This window comes from Lethenteron reissneri, chromosome 3 (assembly GCF_015708825.2).
Source record: "Lethenteron reissneri isolate LAM-NWPU_2019-01 chromosome 3, ASM1570882v1, whole genome shotgun sequence".
NCBI classification, from domain to species: Eukaryota; Metazoa; Chordata; class Hyperoartia; order Petromyzontiformes; family Petromyzontidae; genus Lethenteron; species Lethenteron reissneri.
Window position 1 is genome coordinate 13,228,925 of NC_083781.1, and position 20,684 is coordinate 13,249,608.

Sequence of the window (20,684 nt, forward strand, 5' to 3'; positions counted from 1 at the left end):
TTTGGCTAAGGTTCAGTATTGCTGATGGTAGGAAAGTCACGGACTCGACCGCAGCGTTCTCCGTTTCGAGGCCCATGGGCCACTGGCGGCCTCTGGTGGCCTTTCGTGCGGCCCCTGACAATACACAGCACGTGACAACGCCATCATCATCATCGTGCTGCTTCTGCCAAACACAACAATGGTCTCAAATGTGTGGCGCCCTTCACACTGCTGATGTCTTCTTGGTTCTTTCGGTAAAGTCACGTAGAATGGAAATAATAAAAATAAAATAATTCTCACGACGTTTCGGCCACAACGCAAGCAGCCGTCCTCAGGTGGAGAACAGGTCTGTCGAGAATTATTTTATTGGTTTATTTTTATTATTTCATTCTACGTGACTACCGAAAGAACCAAGAAGATGAATCCCTGCAGTCACGAAAGCTTTAAATTGCTGATGTCTTATCGGCGAAAGTGCCCCCCCCCCTCTGGGAAATTAGTGACAAACGCTGCTCTACACTCAAGCTCAGAAACATTATTGCTGTACTGCCTTCCCAACCTGCTATTATTCTCAGGCAGTCGCCCAGCTAAGGGCTCACCAGACTCGAGCCTGCCTCGTTGCTGAGATCCAACAAGGTCGGGCACAGTGCGGAAACATTTTTGGTATCCTAAAAAAAACTCTTTGAAAGAGTGTTTTTATTCGACTTGTGATATCACACGCGCCAGCACGCGCGTACGTTTGTGCTCGCGTTGAACGACATGTGCACTTCCTGGTGAACGTGCATTTGACCTCCAATATCAGGTCATTGAAACATGAGAAATAGTTTGAACGTGAACAGTGCAACTTTTCACTCGAGTATCACATTGTCGTGTTGCTGACATTTTGTCCAAATGGGGGGGTCTGCTTGCTTCGAAGCTGCTTATGACAAGTGCCCTTGCGGTTACAGAATAAGACACTTGGGACAAAGTCAAACATTCCCCCCCCCCCCTCGCTACAAGTTACCGATTAGTGCGGCCAAGATGCTTGACGGCTACGTAGTGTCAGCGGGCCGGATGTGGTCGACAATGTCAGATAAATAACAAGCTTAGCAGCAGTAATCGACGTACGTTTATTAACCAGGTTCTACGATTAATCTAACAGTGCTGTTCGTTGCTGGCTGCTGCTGGCTGTGTTGGGCCCTTTTTTTTACACGCTTTTATTTAACTCACTTTGTTGTTGTATCAAATGTTGTAACCCAATATTACCCACTTCCCAATGTATCGACTGCAAGCTTGGCATACTTGTGTCATACTGATGACAATATTATATTCAATCATAATTTTTTTTAAATAATCTTTTTTACATGTTATGTTTCAGCTTGGGTCTAATTGTTCACGCTCAACTAACGTTGGCTATAGTTGGCCACAATCCCTTCCGTTATGGCAAACCTCGGGGCCACTTCCTGGAGTCGTGGAGTTCTTCCATTACTAGTCAATTTCATAAAAGCGTGTTTAAAAAAAGTTTGTGCTCAGCAAGTGATGTAACGCACAAACACACGCACACGCATTGGCATTTTCCACGTCTTGGACTGATTGGTCCACACCAGAGACAGCTTTCTTTTGAGCCTCGTCTTAGTTTGGTGTTTTAACATCTTAACAGCCCTTCTCATATTTTGGTACTGGCAAAGGAGGTCCCATGATGTAGATTCTCAACCCGAGCTCTCAATACTCACCACGCACCTACAACTCCACCCACCACTACACCACCCACCACACCACCCACCACAACACCACCCACCACACCACCCACCACACCACCACCCACCACAACACCACCCACCCACAACACCATCCACCAACAACCCCGCTCACCCACAACACCACCCACCACAACACCCACCACAACACCCACCACAACACCCACCACAACACCACCCACCACCATCCACCACCACCACAACACCACCCACCACCGCCCACAACACCACCCACCACAACACCACCCATCCTCAACAACCCCGCCCACAACACCACCCACCACAACACCACCCACCCTCAACCCCGCCCACAACACCACTCACCACAACCCCGCCCACAACACCACCCACCACCCCGCCCACAACACCACTCACCACAACCCCGCCCACAACACCACCCACCACCCCGCCCACAACACCACCCACCACAACACCACCCACCCTCAACCCCGCCCACAACCCCGCTCACCCACAACACCACTCACCACAACCCCGCCCACAACCCCTCCCACAACACCACTCACCACAACCCCGCCCACAACACCACCCACAACTCCGCCCACAACCCCGCTCACCCACAACACCACTCACCACAACCCCGCCCACCACCCCTCCCACAACACCACCCACCACCACCCCGCCCACCGAGGCACCACCCGGCCCCAGTGACGGGCTCCGTGGATCCGGGTCCCCGCGTCAGCTGATCGCGCCCGGGGCAGGCGGGCGACAAGCGACACCCGAAACCACCATAACAACAACAACCACAACAACAACAACCACCACAACAATAACAACAGCGACAACAACAACCACCACAACAATAACAACAGCGACAACAACAACCACCACCCCACGAAGCCGGGGCCTGTGGGAACACAGCTGGGTTCGCTGGGGCCGGCGTCTCGCATGGCGGGCGGATAGGAGGGGGGGAGACAAAGGCGGACCGTGGCCACATCGCTGCCGCCACGGCGGTGAAACAGCAGCAGCAGGAGGAGGAGCAGCAGCAGGAGAAGCAGCAGGAGGAGGAGGAGGGGAAGCAGGAGGAGGAGGTGAGTGTGATTCGGCGCTGTCGTGTTCGTGTCACAGGCGACGTCGCGGGGTGACTGAGGAGGAGGCGGCGGCGTTGTTTGTGGGCTCTGTGTGAAGAGGCCCCTACTGCCCCTCCTGCTGCTGCTGCTTCTCCTACTGCCCCTGCTGCTTCTCCTACTGCCCCTGCTGCTGCCCCTGCTGCTGCCCCTGCTGCTGCTGCCCCTGCTGCTGCCCCTGCTGCTGCCCCTGCCGCTTGTGGTGGCGAGGGGGTGGAGGAGGAGGGAGACGCGGGGACACAGAGAGAGAGAGAGCGGCTCGCTTCGTCGTCCACGACATCGCAGGCGTCGTGCACGACGCGGCCTCCTCCTCCTCCTCGCCACTGACACTACTGCTGCTAACAACAACAACACTGCTACTAACAACAACAACAACACTGCTGCTAACAACAACAACAACAACACTGCTACTAACAACAACAACAACACTGCTGCTAACAACAACAACAACACTGCTACTAACAACAACAACACTAACAACACTGCTACTAACAACAACAACAACACTGCTGCTAACAACAACAACACTGCTACTAACAACAACAACACTGCTACTAACAACAACAACAACACTGCTACTAACAACAACACTAACAACACTGCTACTAACAACAACAACACTGCTACTAACAACAACAACACTGCTACTAACAACAACAACACTGCTACTAACAACAACAACACTGCTACTACTGCTGCTGCTACTGGTTGTTTAACAACAACAATACTACTGTACTACTACTGTACCGCTGCTACTGTACTATTGTACTACTACTAGTACTATTGTACTACTACTGTACTACCACTACTGTACTACTGTACTACTACTGACACTACTACCACTGTACTACTACTGACACTACTACTGGTTTAACAACAACACTACTATACTGCTACTGTACTACTACTACTGTACTACTACTACTGTACTACTACTGACACTACTACTGGTTTAACACTACTACTGTACTACTACTGTACTAGTACTGTACTAGTACTACTACTATACTGCTACTACTGTACTACTACTGTACTAGTACTAGAGGCAGTGGGTGTTGGTCACTCCCGGCGTTGAAGCTCTCCGCGTTATATTTACATTTGCTCAGGGCTGGGAGGCTCGTTTTGACCATACTTCACCGCGCTGGTCATTGTGTGTGTGGTGTGTGTGAGGGGTGGGTCCACACATCGCTCGCCACTGATGGTAGCCGGGAGTCGAACTCTGCTGGCCTGGCTCGTAGGCCAGGGCGCTGGCCACATTGCGTTGCGTAACAATGTGCAGGGTGGTCCAGATGTCTCGTTACACCCCCTCCACCTCCCAATGTAATCATCTAATAAGCAAGTGGGGGGGGGGGGTCACAAGACATCTGGACTGCTGCCCTGTTGTAGGGCGGTGCATGTCACTACACACTGCACACTACACACTGCACACTACACACTGCACACTACACACTGCACACTACACACTGCACACTACACACTGCACACTACACACTGCACGGTGCCGGCTCCCAGCTGTGCCGGTTGCCGTGTTGACGACTCAGCCACAGTTCAATGTCACGCCGCGGTGGTGTCCATCATCACGCCGTGGACACACTCATACAGCAGCAGCAGCACACTGGTGGTGGTGGTGATGATGGTGGTGGTGATGATGGTGATGGTGGTGGTGATGGTGATGATGATGTGTGGTGGTGATGATGGTGGTGATGATGATGATGGTGGTGATGGTGGTGGTGATGATGATGGTGGTGATGGTGGTGGTGGTTGTGATGATGGTGGTGGTGGTGATGATGGTGATGGTGGTGATGATGGTGGTGATGGTGGTGATGATGGTGGTGATGGTGGTGATGATGGTGGTGATGGTGGTGATAGTGGTGGTGATGGTGGTGGTGATGATGATGATGGTGGTAATTGTGGTGATGATGGTGGTGATGATGATGATGGTGGTAATTGTGGTGATGATGGTGGTGATGGTGGTGATGATGATGATGGTGGTAATTGTGGTGATGATGGTGATGGTGGTGATGATGGTGGGCACATTGCTCGCTGCTGCTGCTGTTACACCGCCGTGCCCTGCACTCTTCTGCATGGCACTGAGTGGGTGAGCTCTTGTGGGACAGGACGCCGTCGTGGCAAGCTGGACAAAGGCGTTGTGTTGTGTGTGCTGTGTTGTGTGTGTTGTGTTGTGTGTGCTGTGTTGTGTGTGCTGTGCTGTGTTGTGTGTGCTGTGTTGTGTTGTGTGCTGTGTTGTGTGTGCTGTGTTGTTACGGTTATGTTGTTCATGTTGTGTGTGTGCTGTGTTGTGTGTGTTGTGTTGTGTGTGCTGTGTTGTGTGTCTGTTGTGTTGTGTGTATTTTGTGTTGTCTCTGTTGTGTTGTGTCTGCTGTGTTGTGTCTGTTGTGTTGTTCAGGTTGTGTGTTGTCGGAATGTGACGTAGTTATTGATGGTGATGTAGTTGTTGATGTTGATGTAGTTGTTAATGGTGATGTAGTTGTTGATGTTGATGTAGTTGTTGATGTAGGTAATGATGGTGATGTACTTATTTATGGTGATGTAGTTAATGATGGTGATGTACTTATTGATGGTGATGTAGTAACGAATTGTTGTTCCACTCCTGTTTGTCGTCCAGCATTTGCTGCTCGGGCCTTATTTGGAAGTCTTCAACACAACAAGAGTCCAGACGTGAACAGCATGGCCAGACTGTGGCAGCAGTTTGGGTTACTGCTGTGGAAGAACTATGTACTGCAGGTAAGGTGGCTCGTGGCAATGTGTGTGTCTCATGGGCAGCACTTTCGCTCTTCGTGGCCGGTGAATATTGTTCACGTGCTTTGTGCGGTTTTCCGTCGCTTCAACAGACCCCCCCCCCCCAAAAAAAAAACCCCGACACATTTGCACAGTCAGCCGAGGTCGACCAAAACTGCGGCGTTGTGTCCGCTGATAAAGTTCGGCACAATACCGACGGTTCTCGGTACAGATCGATTTCTGTCACTCGAACACAGAATTCTCCGCACTGTCAGGGTCAAACCCATACAGGTGGATGCCCTAAGTGTGTGTGTTCGAGTTAATTTTGTATTTACCAAGTGAGACCTCAAGAGACACCAGGATAGTCGCATTTACAAGAGGCATGCAGGAATTATTGGTTAATGCAGTACAGCACGTGTACTGCCGCTGTGTGTGTGTGTGGTTAATGCAGTACGGCATGTGTACTGCGGCTGTGTGTGTGTGTGGTTAATGCAGTACAGCACGTGTACTGCCGCTGTGTGTGTGTGGTTAATGCAGTACGGCATGTGTACTGCCGCTGTGTGTGTGTGTGGTTAATGCAGTACAGCACTTGTACTGCCGCTGTGTGTGTGTGGTTAATGCAGTACAGCACGTGTACTGCCGCTGTGTGTGTGTGTGGTTAATGCAGTACGGCATGTGTACTGCCGCTGTGTGTGTGGTTAACGCAGTACAGCACGTGTACTGCCGCTGTGTGTGTGGTTAATGCAGTACGGCATGTGTACTGCCGCTGTGTGTGTGTGTGGTTAATGCAGTACAGCACGTGTACTGCCGCTGTGTGTGTGTGGTTAATGCAGTACAGCACGTGTACTGCCGCTGTGTGTGTGGTTAATGCAGTACAGCACGTGTACTGCCGCTGTGTGTGTGTGTGGTTAATGCAGTACAGCACGTGTACTGCCGCTGTGTGTGTGTGGTTAATGCAGTACAGCACGTGTACTGCCGCTGTGTGTGTGTGTGGTTAACAATTTCCCCCCGTGGTTTATGGTTAATGTGGCACCGTACAGCACTTGCAGTGTCTGTCTGGTTCGTGTGGCGCAGATCCTGTGCTGTGGCGTGGGTGGTTAACGTGACGGCACGTGTACCCATCGTGCGTGTCTGTGTGTGGCAAAGGAGTGGTGGCGGAGTGGGCAGTTGTTCACACTAAGGACCAACAACAACAACAACTTTGGTCATTGGTATCTGCCCCTGCGTTTCCCTTGTCCTCAAGATCATGCCAGCCCAACAATAATCACCTGCTATTGTTTGTCAACGTCATCACTGTGGTGTCAAAGGTGGCCAGGTGGTGCAGTATTGGCCACACACCATCCTCTCTCCTTCGTGTGCTGTGCTAGCTTTAATAGGTGCTCGCCGACACCAATTGACACGTCTGTATGGGTTCAATGGAGTGGCTTTGTTCGGTTGACACAAAGGCGGTGTCGGGTTCCCACTGCAGCATTGTGCCCCACCACCACACTGGCTGCGTTTGTGTTGGGCGTCGGAAGACGCGCAAGTTGCCCGTACTATAGTTTGGTTAAGCTGAGATGTTGTGTAATTATAATTACATCAGTACTTGCTCCTTGTTAGGGTGTGTTGTGTGCTTGAGAGATGGAGTTCATGGGGGTCACGTGACACATTTGTTGGTACCATTAGAGAAGGAAGAACGTATGCTTTGCCAAATGATTATATCTCGAGTAAAAGTGAATTATGCAACAACACGCTTCACTTGTTTTAGCCATATACACAAACTGGTATCAACTAAATGTTTACCACCTTTCGTGGAACCAAGTTCTGTTCTGGGATTTCTGTACAGTGTACACCGAAGAATACTAGAGATTGATAAAAACAACAAAGACGCCACCTTGGAGTAATATATAAGGAATATTATGGGGTGTACAGTGACCGGTTCCTGCCGGAGGAATGTGGAATTGTCAACATTGCAGACGGAGATTAGGCTGCCCCATGCCGGCTTGCACGAGGAGACGCTTGGCTTTGTTTTTAGTTTTTCTGGAAGAGAGGACTGAGGCCTTTCCGTGTCACGGATGCAACTCCCCATGAGGGTAGGAGTCACCGCACATTTAATCTTCCTGTCACGGTGGCCCAGCGCATTCTGTCCCAACTAACTCGTAACAGTTCAACACGTCGTAGGCTTTCTCGACCAAAATTATTCATAATAGTGTTTTTTTGGGGGGGTTAGATCCCGTAAATATAAATGTGTCGGTGAATCCCGCAGCCAATTCATGAGGTTTGTCACGTCAACAAAACGTGCCAATTGGTTACTCGTTCAGCACACCCCCGAGTGTGTTGGAGAGTAAACCCACAACATTTACAATTCGAGTACTCTGATGTTTTGCTAAGGGTAATGATCAACTTGTGAAAAGCAACAATGCTCTCGTGAAAATGTATAAAGTTTAATCATCAACTAAAGATGCACTGAGTTAACAGATAAACGAGATGTTCTCATTTTCGAATTGCAGAAGAAATTAAAGCTGCCATGCCACATTAACTCATGTCGACCAATCCACTGCTGGATGAAGCCTATTAAATGTTTGCACTGCTTTCTGTGCAGCGCCTTGAGGTGCAAGTCTAAACTAAAACGAAACTAAACTTGTTATTTTACCAGGTTAGGCCTACTGAGCTGTACAGCTGTTTGTTTAGAAGCGACCTGGCCACATATGATAGCTCAACGAAGTAGCTTATGACGTGGACATTTCTATCAGCCAAATACTCTAAACGCATGTTAATAAATGTTGAGGGAAAACCGGAGGACCCAGAGAAAAATCCACGCGACTGTGAGGAGAGAGAGACACGCAAACTCCAAATATACAGCAGCAGGCATCAGGGTCTGGATCGAACCCTCCGACCTGCCACATACCAGGCGAGGTAGTTAACACCTCGTTACCGCATTTACACGCTCCATAAATCTAAACGTTATCGCGTGATGAAGGCCCACACTAACAGGGTACAAAGCACCCATTTTCTCATCCGGTGATTTTGGATTAAGAGTGAGAAGTACCGTTGCACAACAAAAGGGCTGCTAATCTTTCGCGAAGTTCAAGTGAATTCCACATTGGAATATCGTTGCCAAGCTCGGGTTTAAGTTGTCGCTGTTTTATATGCTCGGTGGTCCAGTCTAAAGCCAAACAAGTTGGTATTGATAAGGCGCTGACTGGCTGTCTGCAGTCCCTGCATCTCTGTCCGGTTTACCCCATCACCACGCTTCGCTGTAGGCGTACAATGAGCGAAGGCTTACGGTATTTATCCCGATTATATTTTAAGGAAAAAATGAAGGGGGCATCTTGAAGTCCACTGGCTGTGTGTTTCCACGTTTGTATAGTACCAACAACGCCCAATACCTCGCACTGAATGCAATATACGACTGCACCTAGCGCTCCGGGTAAGCCGTGGATCGCAGTATGTGAACTACACGTCACATTTCATTCGTAAGTGTAGGAATGCGCGTAGCGATTTTGTTGCACAGCTTGAGTTCGCATGATGGGACAAACTCATGGGTGCGCATTGGTGAAGGAACGGTCATTTGATTCTCGGGGCCCGTTGGCGGTCGTTCGGCAGCGTGCACCGATAAGCTTTAATTTGTTTTGGAATAGTTTACTAAAGATTCTCATTGAGAATGTTTCTGTTTTTCTTTGCTACTTTGAAGCTGTATATTCTTTTCAAATTAGAAGTTTTTGTACAGCAGTTCACAGTAACATTTAATGCGGAAGCCTCTGGTTAATGATTACCGCCATAAGTTGGCAATAAAGCGATTTGTTTTTATTTTGTTATTTTGGTGATCCAGGCTGCTCTTGCATTGAGACTTCTCCTGGTCTCTTTCTCACCTGGTTGAACAAATTAACTTGAAACCGCAAACTCGGGGCCGTCGAAATTGGAGGCTGAACGACCCCAAACCTAAACCTTATTTGCAGTCCATGGTCAAAGCACGGGGAATGTTCATTGCGGTCATAAAAAGTGCAAGGTGTTAGTTAGAACAGTAGTAGATTAGTGGTTGGCAGCTAAAGTTTTTGTTTTAAGCGGGAGGCTTGTGTTACGCAAATACATCAACAGCCTCGGACCGTCTTCTTGGTTCTTTCAGGTAAAGTCACGTAGAAGGGAAGTAATAAAATAATACAAATAAAACATAATAAAATAATTCTCACGACGTTTCGGCCACAACGCAAGCAGCCGTCCTCAGGTGAAACCAGGTCTGTCGAGGCGACAGCGTCGCCTCGACTTCCCTTCTACGTGACTTTACCGAAAGAACCAAGAAGATGAATCCCTGCAGTCACGAAAGCTTTAAATCGAAATTTAGCCTCGGACCAGTTCCCGAGTACAGAACAGTAGAAACGCACAGACACGAGACAAATTGCAAGCACAATGTGTAACATCAAAATCATCTGTATCCTCCAGTGTTGCAGGTGGATATACAACTACAAGGGTAATTCTACGATTTTGGACGCACATTGGAGACGCTTAAAATCTGTGGGTCATCATTAGTGTAATTGGGAATATTTCGTCAGCCGTTTAGGGCTGTCATTCGGAGAGAAATAATTTGTTCACCTTCTGCTCATAAAAACATCACGGTTTCAGGCGTGCCCAGACAAACTGACCTTTTCCCATCCATGCTGGGATGGCGATGGAGTGCATTTGGTTCCGCATGTGTGTGTGTGTCAGACCATTCTCGCAGTCCATATATAAGCCATAATTTCCAAAACCCTGGATACTTTTCTTTCAAAGTGATAGGCCTTGAGGTCTACTTTCTGGAACTTGTCCGCAAGTGGCTGTTCGTGTTTTTGTGACCTCCCTATTGGCCAGGGCAGAGGTGTCTCCTAAAACTTGCTGCGACATTGGGGGTGTCGTGTGGGGCATAGAAGCCGCCTTAATAAAAACACACTCTGTGTAAGACTTCAAAATGTGTCGGCGTTTATGGTCTGTCTGCAAAGACTCGTAGAATAAGGTCGGAGCAGTTTGACACACACACACACACGTGTAACGTGTGCAGCCAAAGGTCAGAGTGAGTCGGATCGCGATTTTTTTTGTTGATTTGTGATTGGGAGGCGATTAGTTCCTTCTCATTTCAAAGCTGCTTAAAAATACGTTTGTTTTTCGTATTGTTTTATTGATCAAGCTCAAACTACTTTCGGATTGCAGTTCATTCATCATGAACACCTTCATGGATATAATATATCGAGCAACCTTGATAGGCATTAGAAGTTGGCTTTCATAGCCGATGATTAATATCCTTACAAAGCTCTACTTTTTAATTCATGCAGTTGCTGATGTGCGATGCGTGGTGTGCATTGCATGATGCGGGGTGAGTGGTGCCTTCTACATGGTATGTAGCGTGCGGTGTCCGGGTGTGCGGTGTGGACCGCATGCTGCATGGCACGTGTTGCAGGCTGTGTGGAGCATAGCGCGCGATGACCGGCAGAATGCATGTGTGTACGTATGTTGAACTTCTTTCGCACTGTGCGTAGCCAACCGTGATAATCGTCAAGGAGCGTAAACAATTATCACGTGGACTCCGGTCATCCTCGCAGCAGCGGCTTTTGGCTAACCGTCGAACAAAGCTGGTCACCGCATCGTGCGCTTTCAGATGCGCTTTTGCGGCCGTCTGGAACGCTCCTCTTTCCGATATTAGGACGCCACTGGATCTATGCACTTCTAAATCTAGATGGACAAAATCACTTCTTGAGAACTACTTTTTGTGTTTAGTTTGTTGTCCTTTCTGCCGCACCTCTGTTTAGCGTGGTTGGCGACGGACGGTGAGAATCAAGTTCAACATACGTACGTGGCATGATCGGAGGTGCATGGCGCGTGGCACACCGCGCTTGGTTTACGTCGCGTGCAATGCAGTGCGTGTTCACGTGTGTGGCGCGTGTTGCGCGAGCAGAAGCGCCAGGTGCTGGTGACGCTGGTGGAGCTGGCTCTGCCGGCGCTCTTCGCCGCCATTCTGATCGCGATCCGGCAGCGCGTGCCAGAGTCGTCGCACCCCAACGCGACCATCTACTCGCCGCTGTCCTTGTCGAGCCTGCCCGAGAGCCTCATGCGGCTCCACTATTATCAGTTCCCCGAGTTCCGCGACAAGGGCTGGTTCCTGGCGTTCACCCCGGCCAACGTGACGGCCGTCCACGATGTCGCAGAGCGCGTCCAGCGAGCCGCCTCCGGCACGCTCACAGGTGCGCCTGCTCTGTGAACGCGCGGCCGCCCCCCCCCCCCCCCCATCCGCCCCTCATCTGCCCCCCACCTGCCCCCCTGGAAAGATGAGTCCAATCGGAAGCAAAGTAGAAAGTAGGCGCTTGAAGCATAGGATTTCGGCGGTCTGGGTTTGCGTCTGTGCCCGGTGCAACATAGAAAAGGGAACGATTGACGAGTGTGCGCCGTGATGCGCGAGCGCCCGCTTGACTCGGTGTGCCGCGCATCTCTCCGCAGCGCTGCCGTTCGATTCGGAGGCTGAGCTGCTGGCCTTCATCAAAGCGGACAATAGGTCGGCGGAGAACGTCCTGGCAGCGATGGTGTTTGAGAATCGCTTCGCCCGCGCCGATGACCCGCTGCCGGAGAAGGTGAGCATGCGCCAGGAGTGGTCCGTTAGCGTCGGTCGCCTATCCCTAATTTAACTAAAACGAATCTATATTTTTTTCTTTCCCTTCGCCAAGTAAGGCCCAATGAGCTATTTTAGCTCTTTTATTCAGAGGCGACCTGGTCACAAGTGACTCAACAAAGTGGCTCGCGTATCATGCGGACATTTCTGAGCAGCCTAATGATCAGAAGGGCACACGCGTTGATTCTCAATGTGACGGTGCCACGCGGTTCTTTGCATCGCCTCCCCAGGTGACGTACTCGCTCCGCTTCAAGTACAGCCCTCGCAACGCGCCTCTCGACGAACAGAGCCAACTCAACCCCAACAGGGACAACGACTGGATCACCATCTTCCTCTTCCCCCTGTTCCAGCTGCCGGGCCCGAGGGAGAGACACATGAAGGATGGTGGCACGCCAGGTGGGGTGGCAGCCTTTGTCAGTCAGGCGGTCGGTTTAGCAGTCAGTCGGTTAATTGTTGAGTTCGTGAATCAATCGGTCAGTCCTTTCAACGAATCAAATGTATTGGTTGGTTAATCGATGAATTAGTTGGTCATGCAATTCATCGGTTCTTTAATCAATGGATTAACAAGTCATTCAACCAATTAACCTGGAAAACAATTGATCTTACTTGGACTGAATCAGTCAATGATTCAGACAATCATTCAATAATGCAATAAATGAATAAAAGATTGAGTCGGTGAATCAAGCAATCAGTTGGTCAGTCACGTAATAGGTCGGCTTAGTCAGCGAGCCACACAGCGGAAATATGACGCGTATAATGTGACGAGGTTTTTTGTAAGCCCCGCTCGCGGCGGCCGGCGGTAGTGAGACTACAAGCAGCTCAGCTCGGCGGGTGCTGGTCGACCGAGCGTACCACGGCATCACCGTGGAAACGGTGGCAAGGTACGGCCTGTGCCTGCGAAAGTTACAGCGACGCCTTCTTGACCACCCCCCTCCCCCCCCGCCGTCGCTGGCCGCCAGGTTACTACCGCGAGGGTTTCCTTGCGACGCAGCGCTTCATCGACGAGGCCATCACGGCGGCGGCGGCGGAGCGGCTCGGCCGTGCGGCCCCCCGGGCGGCCGTGGAGGTGCAGCGCTTCCCGTACCCGCCGTACCGCGACGACATCTTCATCCTCGCCATCCAGACGCAGCTGCCGCTGCTCCTCATGCTGAGCTTTGTGTACACGGCGCTGAACATCGTGCGCACGCTGGTGCACGAGAAGGAGAGCAAGCTCAAGGTGGGTGGGGGGGGGGGGGGGGGTGAGCGGCGTTGGGGTGTTGGGGTGTTGGGGTGTTGGGGTGTTGGGGTGTTGGGGTGTTGGGGTGGTCGCGGCTCGGCGAAGTCGAGGATCGGAGGGAGTGCGGCGAGTAATGGCGCCCGGATTGCGCCAGCCGGTTAAAAATTCATTTTTTTAGGTTGCCGGCCGTTTATGCAACGACGTCAAAATAATGTGATCGCGTTACTTTCAGGCTCGTGGAGCGTTTCGAACGAGGATTAAAGAACTAAATAGATCTAGAAACGATGAAAATGAGAGGGTGAAAATGGGACAAAAAGAATCGATTATTGAATTGCTACCCCTCAATGGTGACGATTCATCAACCGCGTTGTGATAATTCGTAAAAATAAAGTGTTCAGCAATCAATTATTGTTAATAATGTCGCGAGTGTGGCGCCTCTAGTGGTTGCAGGGGTGGAGCGAGCGGCTCCTCGCAGTCGGGAGGTTGTGAGTTCAAATCCTGGTTATGGGGGTTGACTCAGCCCATCATCCTTCTGAAGTGGATAAAATCAGTACCACTTTGCGTGGAAGTCTACAGTAATTGTCCTGTGGATAGACTCACCCCTGGTTTAGGAATGTGGAATTCGCCACCACTGCCTCTGGGCTGTAACCAGACGATGAGCACTGCCTTGATTCAATTTAAACGTTATTACTTTATTTATTTAATGGGCGCAATGGTGGCGTGATGTTAACTACCTCGCCTGGTATGCAGGAGGTTGGGAATTTGATCCTGACCCTGACGCTTGTTTTATATTTGGAGTTCTCTCCGTGGTTGCGTGAATTTTGTCTCTGGGTCCTCCGGTTTATCTCTCCACATTTAGAACCATGTATTGCGATGATTTCAATTATTTTGCTGCTCTAAATTTAAACATAATGTTGAGCTATCATTTAATACCTCAGTGGGTTTTACCTGGTAAGAATAAAAAATTGCTTGGTTTTATTTGTATATTTTTGAGTGATTTGTTTGCCTTTCCAATGCTTTGCATTCCTGTCTTGTTTTTTTAATGTGTTTGTTGTTGTAACACTCTGACCCCGTGCCCCTACTGGACATCTGTGAAAAAGAGTTTTATATTTCATCGGATTCCTGCGGTATTATGAAATATTCTGATGCTGTTTCTTGCTCGTGCGAGTAGCAAATCACTTTGCCCCCCTGTGTTGATCTCGGTAGCCTGATAGCGTGCCGTTCAAGCGCAGGCGTTGACTGTCCGTGTCATGCCGCCGTTGCAGGAGTACATGAAGATGATGTGTCTCAGCAACTGGCTGCACTGGACCGCCTGGTTTCTCAAGTTCTTCATTTTTTTCCTCATCTCCGTGTTTTATATCACCGTGCTCTTCTGTGTCAAGGTGAGACTGGGGTGGCAACGCGGCAGAGGTCGCAACCGGGTACCCGATACCCGTACCCTACCCGATACCCGGCTACCCGTACCTGGCCGGGTACGGGTAGCCGTTTGCAACCCTGGTGCGGCCGGGTACGGGTACGGGTAGGCCGTGAGTCACTGGTGAGTAGCCGTTTGTCACTCATTTTGGGTAGGGTACGGGTACGGGTAGGGAACGGCTACCCGTACCCGGCCGGGTACAGGTACGGGTACCCATTTGCGACCCTGGTGCGGTCGGGTACGGGTACGAGTAATGAATCAAAACCCATTTGCGACCTCTGCAACGCGGCTCCTGCCAGGCGTCCATGAACGTGAGATGACGCGCACAGTTCGTTCGTTTGCTAATCCACTGCCGGATGAGGGGGCCTCCCTTATGCCCCACGGTTCACGGGGGTCGTTTGAGCAAACTGTCACCACGACGGTCAGTGAAGGAGTGGAACGTAGACACGGCAGCGTATGACATACCTGTCAGCCCACACGGTTCACTCCGTATTCTTGTGCAGGGAAATTGAGTTTTCAGGTCCATACGGCGTACAGCCGTTTCAATACGGGCAACAAACTTTCTTCTATTTTTTTGTGTTTCTCCTTTGTGATGGGACTTTGTAGGACGAACGTTGAGATGTATAAGAGGAACGAGGTGACCAATAGGGCCTGAATTGGTCTGTAATAAGGTAGGGGTTGACAGCTATGGTGTATGAGTACAGTACAACAATGTAATATACTGCACCGTCATCCACTGCCGACAGCGTAGCACCGCTGCAGAACTACACAAGCTCGTTTCACGCGTGGTCGTTGCCCATCCATGCACTGTCCAAGCTCAAGCCGGCTTAGCTTGCTATGAATAATTCACCCGGCATGTGGTCTGTCTGGTCTGTAAACATCAACATTTCATCGCGCAGGCCTCTACCATCGCTTGTTTTATTCCACACAGACGAAGGGGAGTTTGTCTAGATGAGAACCGTAATGCTCCATCACAGAGCTTATTGAGTTGAGGTCTTAGATATTATGTTTAGCATATCATTTTAACTTTTCCGTTGTAATATATACAGTAAAAGCTTGGATTGCGAGTAACTTGGTCTGCGAGTGTTTTGCAAGACGAGCAAAAATTTAAAATAAATATTAATTTGATAAACGAGCGAGGTCTTGCAATACGAGTAGCACGTACAGTATACGCTTTGTCTGCCGAGCGTAACGTGATCACAACTGATATACGAGGGCTTTGGTGTACGAGTGCTTTGGACTACAAACACGTTTCTGGAACAAATTATGCTCGCAATCCAAGGTTTTACTGTATATAGGCACACTGGTGTGCAGGCGTAATCATGGCTTTATTGCACCAGTACAATTGAGGGTAGAGTGTGCGTGTGAGCAGTGTTGCAGTGGTTCACACTCTGTGCGTAAATAGTTGGCATTAATCTTCCATTCCTCTGTTGTTTCCATAAGCATCAGCTGTCCATACCCGTCCTTTTGACCACATCACATTGTTTAACTTCGGACACCCAGCCCTTGTTTTCTTAAACCTTTACACTCGCAAACCTTTACACTCGATAACCTTTCGCCTGGTTGCCTGCATGGCTGCATGCTTCTCTGCGTATCTTGTTTACACACTGATCTGTGTATATCCAGCGGGTGATAATCTGATTGTTGTTGTCGATGTTTGGATGGCGTTGGCTGTTAGGCAACAGCCTTCAGTAAGACTCCCATCTTGAGTGTTTAAAATTGGGAGGCACTTTTCTTCGTGGACACCGGTTTTCCTGCATACCAGGCTCCATGTATAAAGTGCAGTCTCCAGCTATTAATCCACTCCATCTCCCTGGCCTCTCTCTCTCTAAGTATGAGCTACAAAGAAGAGCCATTGTCCGAAAACGTCGCCCGTTCTGAATGTTTCCCTTTGACGGCCACAGAGTTATTGACGAATGTGTTGAGTTGTTTGTTATTTGTGTTTGTGCACCGCTGCCAACGCAGCAGCAGCAGTAGCAACATCACCACATAATTTTCCTTTGTGCTTGATTGGTGTGAGTGAAACAAGTGGCCGGTGCTACCCACACGTGCACTGGAGTGGATTATGGGAGAGTGTTGGAGTGCAGAATAGGTTCTAGAGGACAGGACCTTGTACGGCTACGTCTGGCATGCATTTGAATTATCTCACACATTATTCTTTGCACGTAATATTTCAAACCGGAGTTTTATCCCATGTACTTGCCCAGCTGTGTGGAGCGGTGGCACAGTGGTTAGCACACTGCGCTATGAATCCAGCAAACCTGAGTTAAGCAACTTGGTCGTGCTGTCATTTGTGGCCAGGTCGCTGCTGAAAAAGAGCTACTTAGCTCAGTGGGCCTGACACCTGCTAAAATAAACAAACGAAAAAGTTCGTAGTCGCTACTAGTTAGATTTACAAAAGTTTCCAGCTGACTACAGTGCCGAGTGATAGCTGAACCGGTCCACGATCCTACCTTTACTGACATCAGAATCAGAATCTTTATTTATACTGCAGGAGGAATCCGATCAGCTATAAAGCTCTTTGTCAAAGATGTCCAGTGGGGGCAGGAGGTAATTCAATATCCACTGACCAGGGTGGTGAAGCATGGTCAAGCAACCTTCACGACTGCCATCGTCTGGCGAGGCCTTCATCCAGCAGTGGATTTACAAAGGACCGTAGAACATTATGTTATAATTTTGAGTTTTATTCATAGCTACGTTTAGTCAATGAACTGTATTGAAATAGACACGTCAATAAAATCTCGAAGAACCGGTATGTTGGAGATTCCACTGCCAGTTGCTGTCTTTAACTGCCATGCTGTAAAGTAGAACTTTTAAGTATTCACGTAACACCCGGTGTCTTTTAATAGGCGACTTTAAAGAGGCAATATAAAAAAAAATCACTTTTCCACCAAGAACCAACCACCACCAAAGTGTATTCTTTGCGAAATATCTCGACTACTTTTTATTTTACCAGGTGGGGCCTGTTGAGCTATAGAGCTCTTCTTCAGAAGCGAGCTGCCTATCACAAATGATAGCCCAATGCAATGGCGTATCACGTGGAAATTTATAGCAGCCATGAACTCTAAACACGTGATGTTGATTCGAAATGGGAAGGGAAAAAACCAGAGGATCCGGAGAAAAAATTCACGCGACCACGGGGAGAGAGAGAGAGACACGCAAACTCCAAACATACAGCAGGCGTCATGTCGGGATCGAACCCACGACCTCCTGTATACCGGGCGAGGTAGTTAACATCTCACAGCCACCGTGGCGCCCCAATCACAAACCTCGTGCTCTTTACCCTTAACCGTGCCTCTTGTTATTATTCACCAATGTTGCCAGCGGTAATGTCAAGACATTTTGACAGTTACGCAAAAAATAGCAACGATTTCATCACAGGCCGAGCATTCCTCGGTCTGTTGACAGCGTACAGGTGGCCACTGTGGAGCACCTCCTGCAGAAGCGGAGCCAACAGTGGCGAGCGTGGCACCTTTTAGGAAGAGGGCGGAGGGGAGGGGGGGACGTGGCTAGGCATGTAACACATCATCGATTCAAATTAGGAAATACATCAATTTGTCGAATCGTATGCATTTTTGGATGTTGAACTTCTTTCGCGCACCGTACGTCGTCAACCGTGCGAATCCGAGGTGCGGGGGAAGGACAACAAACGAAAAGCAGTTGTAAAGAAATATAGCTTTCAATCTAGACGATTTAAAAGTGGATAGCTCCAGTGGCTTCCTAATATCGGAAGGAAGAGCGTTCCAGACGGCGTGCGATGCGGTGGCCGTCTTTGTAAAGTTTGTGTACAAACCTGCACGCTTCACCTTCACGTTGATGGGAAGAACGCGACAGAGAAAAATAAGGCCAAACGAATGAAGCGGTACAAATGAGGCACCACAGACGACAAAGTCAACATAGATGAGATTGTACAAACCGGACGGTACAATGGAGGCAATGCAAACAGCACAGTTAAGAAACGGTGAAGGGTCGGGAGCCTCCAGCACTCATGGGCCATACCTGGGCCGTGACTCCATTTCGAACGATATTCAGATGTTTATCCCTCAATGCGCGAGCATCTTCCCCACACGAATTGCTTCACAAGGGGGGGGGGGGGGTGGTGCAATAGTTTATTCCACGTGGCGACACCTCGTGCGGTGTCTCGTCTTAGCACGCAGCGTCACCGCAGGAGGCTTCACGCAGTGGCAGAAACAACTGACGTGCGTGCCGTGATGTTTGGTGATGCGGGGGGGAAGGGGGGGAGCCTGCAAAAGGTACGGTATCAGAAAGTACGATTCGACCCTCGCTCAACAAAAGGGTTCTCCACCCCTTGGCTTTAATTCGGCGGAATCGATGGAACGGTGGCGGGGGGGAAGGGGGGGAGGTGGGGGTTGGCGAATCGTTTCGGCGCCCTGGCGAGGGACGGTGCGGAGCCGCCGCGAGCGTGCGTCCTGTCGCCCCTCGCAGGTGGGCGAGCGCGGCGCGGTGCTCAACTTCAGCGACCCCACGCTGGTGTTCGTCTTCATCCTGGCCTTCTCCGTCTCCACCATCTCCTTCTGCTTCATGATCAGCGTCTTCTTCTCCCAAGGTGAGCGGGCGACGACGGCTCTCCCGGCGGCGCGGAACGCGGGAGGAGCTTTCGGTGAAGCAGATCCGGCCGGCGCCTCGTGTAATTCGTGTTCAACGTCGCGGTGATTTCCTGCTCGGACGAGCACCGAGGCGGTGCTCGTATTCTCGTTACACCCCTGAGCTAGCGGTGGGTAATTCCACATTCCTATGGCGGAATTGGGGGGGGGGGGGGGGGGGGCGAGTCAATCCGGAGGACGACCGCTGTTGACTTCTGCACAAAGTGGTTACTCATTTTATTGATTTATTGCTTGAACAAATGTTGCTGGATTATGATGGACTGGAAGCCAATAGGCATTTGGGCAATTTCTATTTATTAATTTATATGTGGAGACACCACAAAGTGCTTCTATTTGCCCTGGGCCCCAGGCCCTGTTGGTGTTTGTTACCTGGGGCAGTTTTACGATCGTGGCTGTCTCTCGGGTCCATGAGGACAACTCGTAGGATTCTTCGGGTTCACTGCAAATGCCAAAGGCTCAGAAAATAGAACTGTGGCATGCAAATCTGACACAAGACACAAACACTGTGTGCAGAGAATAGGACACAAGACACAAACACTATGTGCAGAGAACAGGACACAAGACACAAACACTGCATACAGAGAACAGCACACAAGACACAACACACTGCCATTCAGTTCACCGGTGTCGTCCGCTGGCCATCGTCCCGTCTTTGCGGCGTCTCCCGGGGGGCAGTGATTCACCGCCACCCCTTTCCTCCCCGCCGCGCTCTCTGTTTCCACAGCCAACGTGGCGGCGACGGCGGGCGCCTTCCTCTACTTCTTCTCCTACATCCCCTACTTCTTCGTGCTGCCCTGGTACGACCAGATGAGCCACGTCCTCAAGATGTCCTCCTGCCTCATCTCCAACGTCGGCATGGCCATGGGGGCCCAGCTCATCAGCATGTGGGAGGGCAAAGGTGCGGATGGATCCCACCCCCCTCCCCTTGACACTCACCCACCAGCCCCGTTTACCGGACAGCTTTGTCACCTGCCGCTGTAATTACAGCGCTGCACACTTCGGATTGATCGCAAAAATAAGTAGAAAATTCACAACGGTGCACACAACAACCGTAAAAGATATTGTTACTTGATTAGAATCGTGATCCTGAATGGTGACTTCACCAGTTCACTTACAGTGTGGTGGGGGTGAATCACTGCATGGCTGATCTAGACAGAGAGACATTATCAGCGTTACCATAGTCAGCCACGACACGTGGCCCTGCTGAGTTAGGCCTCCCCGCACCGTCGCCATCTCTCGCGGTCTTCTCGTGCAACGGTCCAGCCAGCACCGGTGCGCGAGCT

The 20,684-nt window shown here is 50.1% G+C and overlaps 1 protein-coding gene across 1 annotated transcript in view; it reads left to right on the forward strand.

The window, feature by feature from the left end:
• Positions 1-2,373: 2,373 nt before the first annotated feature.
• The window catches only part of ABCA3 (ATP binding cassette subfamily A member 3), a 43,722-nt gene continuing 25,411 nt past the window's right edge, over positions 2,374-20,684 (forward strand). Inside the window, exons 1-9 of the mRNA XM_061559019.1 lie at positions 2,374-2,761; positions 5,424-5,542; positions 11,439-11,724; positions 11,978-12,108; positions 12,377-12,542; positions 13,106-13,362; positions 14,628-14,744; positions 19,223-19,343; positions 20,126-20,299. Of these exons, the coding sequence (XP_061415003.1) occupies positions 5,486-5,542; positions 11,439-11,724; positions 11,978-12,108; positions 12,377-12,542; positions 13,106-13,362; positions 14,628-14,744; positions 19,223-19,343; positions 20,126-20,299 (1,309 nt within the window). The 5' untranslated portion in view covers positions 2,374-2,761; positions 5,424-5,485. The remainder of the gene's footprint in view (positions 2,762-5,423; positions 5,543-11,438; positions 11,725-11,977; positions 12,109-12,376; positions 12,543-13,105; positions 13,363-14,627; positions 14,745-19,222; positions 19,344-20,125; positions 20,300-20,684) is intronic.